General features: G+C 41.8%; 1 protein-coding gene across 1 annotated transcript; it reads right to left on the bottom strand.

Annotated features, from left to right (window-relative positions):
* Positions 1 to 357: 357 nt before the first annotated feature.
* ppp1r3g (protein phosphatase 1 regulatory subunit 3G) lies at positions 358 to 2,027 on the bottom strand. Its single transcript, XM_033638318.2, has 2 exons — positions 924 to 2,027; positions 358 to 821 (listed from the first exon to the last, which is right to left on the bottom strand). The coding sequence occupies exon 1, from the start codon at positions 1,927 to 1,929 to the stop codon at positions 1,099 to 1,101; it is 831 nt and encodes a 276-aa protein (XP_033494209.2). The 5' UTR covers positions 1,930 to 2,027; the 3' UTR covers positions 358 to 821; positions 924 to 1,098.
* Positions 2,028 to 3,380: the final 1,353 nt, after the last annotated feature.

Raw genomic sequence — 3,380 nt, 5'->3', positions numbered from 1 at the left:
ATGAATGGCCCTATCTCGAGCCAGTGTTTGTTTTTTTTCTGTTCTGGGCTACTGTACAAACATGGCAGTGCAACATGACAATCTCCATAGACAAGGCTCCCAACAGATATAAACCGCTCATTCTAAGATAAAAGATTCTTATTTTCAGGTGACTATACACTTAAGAAAACATACTTAGATTATATTCCATATCTGACAATATATCCACCTAAATCCTACACACTGGACCTTTAAAAAAGCTACCTGTCATTTTGCAGTGCACCACCAACACCAGTGTGCTGTTACTGACATGTTTATAATTCTGTTGTGAAAATAACAAATAACTGCAAGAGGACACAGAGTCAACAAAACAGCTTATGAATTATACCTCTACCTTTAATTACAGAAATGAACAAGAGGACACAGAGTCAGCAAAACAGCTTATGAATTAATTATTTAATTAATTATAGAAATGAACATGTCTACAGGCACAAGCACAGATATGTATATATGTATATATATATATATATATATATACACATATATATATATGTATATTTTAACTTTAAAATTGTTTCCAAATCCTTTTTCTGATCAACAGATGGAGTCCAAGAGCTGCGCTGAGACAGAGACGCTTATGTCCAAAGGTCTAAAACGTCCAGGAGGTTCTTGACACTGGTGTGGCACCAACTGTTTTCTTTAAAGTGGGAGCAAATAATCAGTTCTTTGTTTTTTTATGTCCTTAAGGACAATCCATCGATCCAAGTTCATACACAATCATATCCAGAAATGTCCGCTATGTGGTCCTTCACAATACTGAGTGCTGATGAGGCTGCTTAATTCTTAAAAAAAGAAAAGACATGACAGAATCATTAAGAGGCCAGAATTAAAGAAAACTAAAGTTGATCTGTGTCATTGCTTCTAACTGACAAACTACAAGTCACCTGATCACAGAAAGATTCATCATATGACACAGAACTGCACAGATGGTGTTCCTATTCAGCAGGTGGAAAACAGCAGCAAAGGGTTTCATCTGACGGGTTAGATGGAGAGCTTTTACGCACTGATTATAGGTTTTACGCACAGATTTAAAGGTTTTCCGCGCGACACGCGCACCGGTCAGATGGGGTGGAAAGCTGCGCTGACAAACGGCGCGGTGCTAGGCATACAGTGGTACTGGAGAGTGTAGTTCTTTCCCTCGTTGTTGTCCCAGAACTCCCCCTCCTCGCTCCTCAGGTACACGGCGAAGTGCACGGCCGAACTGGGGTCCATAAAGGGCGGCGTGTACACGGTGAAGCTGAAGCGCTCTCCTACAAAGTCCGGCTGATCCGCGGCCGCGGGCAGAGCCTGTGCGTCCACGTAGGAGAGCCAGTCGTTGAAAGTGTACCTCACTCCGACGTCTTTGTCGGCGCAGCCGGTAAAGACCCGGATCTGGCCCCGCACGTCGAACTGTGTGATGGTGATCTTCTCCAGGCAGACGCGGAGCCGCTGGACTCTCCGCTCCGCCTTCTGGGGCTCCGGAAAGCAGGCGACCAGGCGGTCCGTGTTCAGGCTGGACTTGAAGCTCTGGCACAGGTCGTTCAGTACATCCTGCTGCTGCGGCGGGAAGCTCTTGTGTCGGGACAGAACTTTACTCGGAATCTGTGGCTCCTCCAGCGAGCTGAAGTGCTTGACGCTGGCCAAGTTCAGGCCCATGGAGTCGGCAAACTTCACCCGCTTCCTCCCATCACTTCCGCCGACGCCGACCAGGAGCGCCGCCGGGTAGGCGGGCAGGGACTTGGCTCTCCTTCTGTCTTTCATAAACCTCTCCAGCTGAGAAGCGTCCACCTCATCGTCCAGATCATCCTCCTCCTCTTCCCCCTCCTCCTCATTCTCCATGCCGTTCTCTAAACTCAGCCACGGGGAGGGAGACTCTCCCTCGGTGTGGAACTGGAGAGGTAAGCGGGACATGTGTGCCGGGCAGCCCGGCGGTTGCGGGAGTCCCGCTGCGGGCGGCTTGTATAGGGAAGAGACTCCCGCCCCCTCCAGCGGACAACGTGGTAACAACAGAGCGCGTGCAGTTTCCCCCGTCCGCTGCTGGCACGGGGACACGCGTACCGTCACCTCAACTTTGACCTGTTTGCATGCAGTGACGCAGATTCACGTAAACGACAACAACAACAACAACAACAACAGAATACACATTAAATAGTGTAAACAATAACAATAGAATACCCTAAATACTGTAAACAACAACAACAACAGAATATACATTAAATATTGTAAACATCAACAGCAATAGTAACAGAAAACCTTAGATACTGTAAACAACAACAGAATACACATTAAGGGACCTCTGTATACAACAACAACAACAATGGGATACACGTAAACCCTGTAAACAATGTAAACGAACAGAATACTTTGAATACTGTAAACAACATCAGCAACAGGATTCACATTAAGCACTGTAAACAACAACAGAATTAAAAACTGTAAACAACAACAGAATAGGCTACACATTAAATACTGTAAACAACACCAACAGAATGCCTTAAATACTGTGAACAACCACAACATGATACACATACCATAAACAACAACAACAGAATACATATTAAACACTGTAAACAACAACAAATATCTGAAATACTGTAGGCTAAATAACAACAACACCAACAGAACACATGTAAATGTGTTTTTAATGGAACATCTTCGCCTGGAAAGTAACTAAAGCTTTAAGATAAATGCAGTAAAAGTAGTTTTTCCCCTCTGTAGGTGTAGAGGAGTGGGAAGTATAGGGTAGCATAAAATAAAAAATACTCCAGTAAAGTACAGTTACCTCAAAACTGATCTGGTCTATAACTGGTCTATAAACATATCTGTAACTTACCTACAGGACTAATGTGAGGATGAAACTGTTTTCTGAAGAGCCAAAACCCTATGGACTGAACTACTACTGCCCCTTTATATGTATATCTATAGATTACACATGATAAAGAATATGCAAGAGTGTAAAGATGTGCAAAGTCACTGAAGATGACAAAAAAACTACAAATGTGTTTTAGTCACAAAACAAATGATTTGTTTTTATATTGTGTAACATTTCTAACTGTTTACACATCAACAATAATTCATATAAACCCTCCATATGAGCAGTTACAAACACATCTAACTTGTATAATAATAAGATAAATAATGAAATAAAATTTCAGGTTTGTCTTTACTTAGCAGCTTTTAAATTTCCCTCACTTCACATGCATGGTTTATTTTTTAGCAAAAATTCTTATTTTGTTAATTTAATAATAATAATAATGATAATAATAATAATACTACATTTTATTTATAGACCGCTTATCAAGGTACCTAAAGACACTTTACATAAGTTAAAGCAATAACGAAAAGAGAATACACTTAAAATA

This window comes from Epinephelus lanceolatus, chromosome 20, assembly GCF_041903045.1.
Source record: "Epinephelus lanceolatus isolate andai-2023 chromosome 20, ASM4190304v1, whole genome shotgun sequence".
In the NCBI taxonomy this organism is placed as follows: domain Eukaryota; kingdom Metazoa; phylum Chordata; class Actinopteri; order Perciformes; family Serranidae; genus Epinephelus; species Epinephelus lanceolatus.
This window is presented reverse-complemented; position numbering and strand designations above follow the sequence as displayed.

Excerpts from the sequence above, each read along its gene's own strand:
- ppp1r3g (XM_033638318.2), bottom strand. The coding sequence starts at position 1,929 with ATGTCCCGCTTACCTCTCCAGTTCCACACCGAGGGAGAGTCTCCCTCC.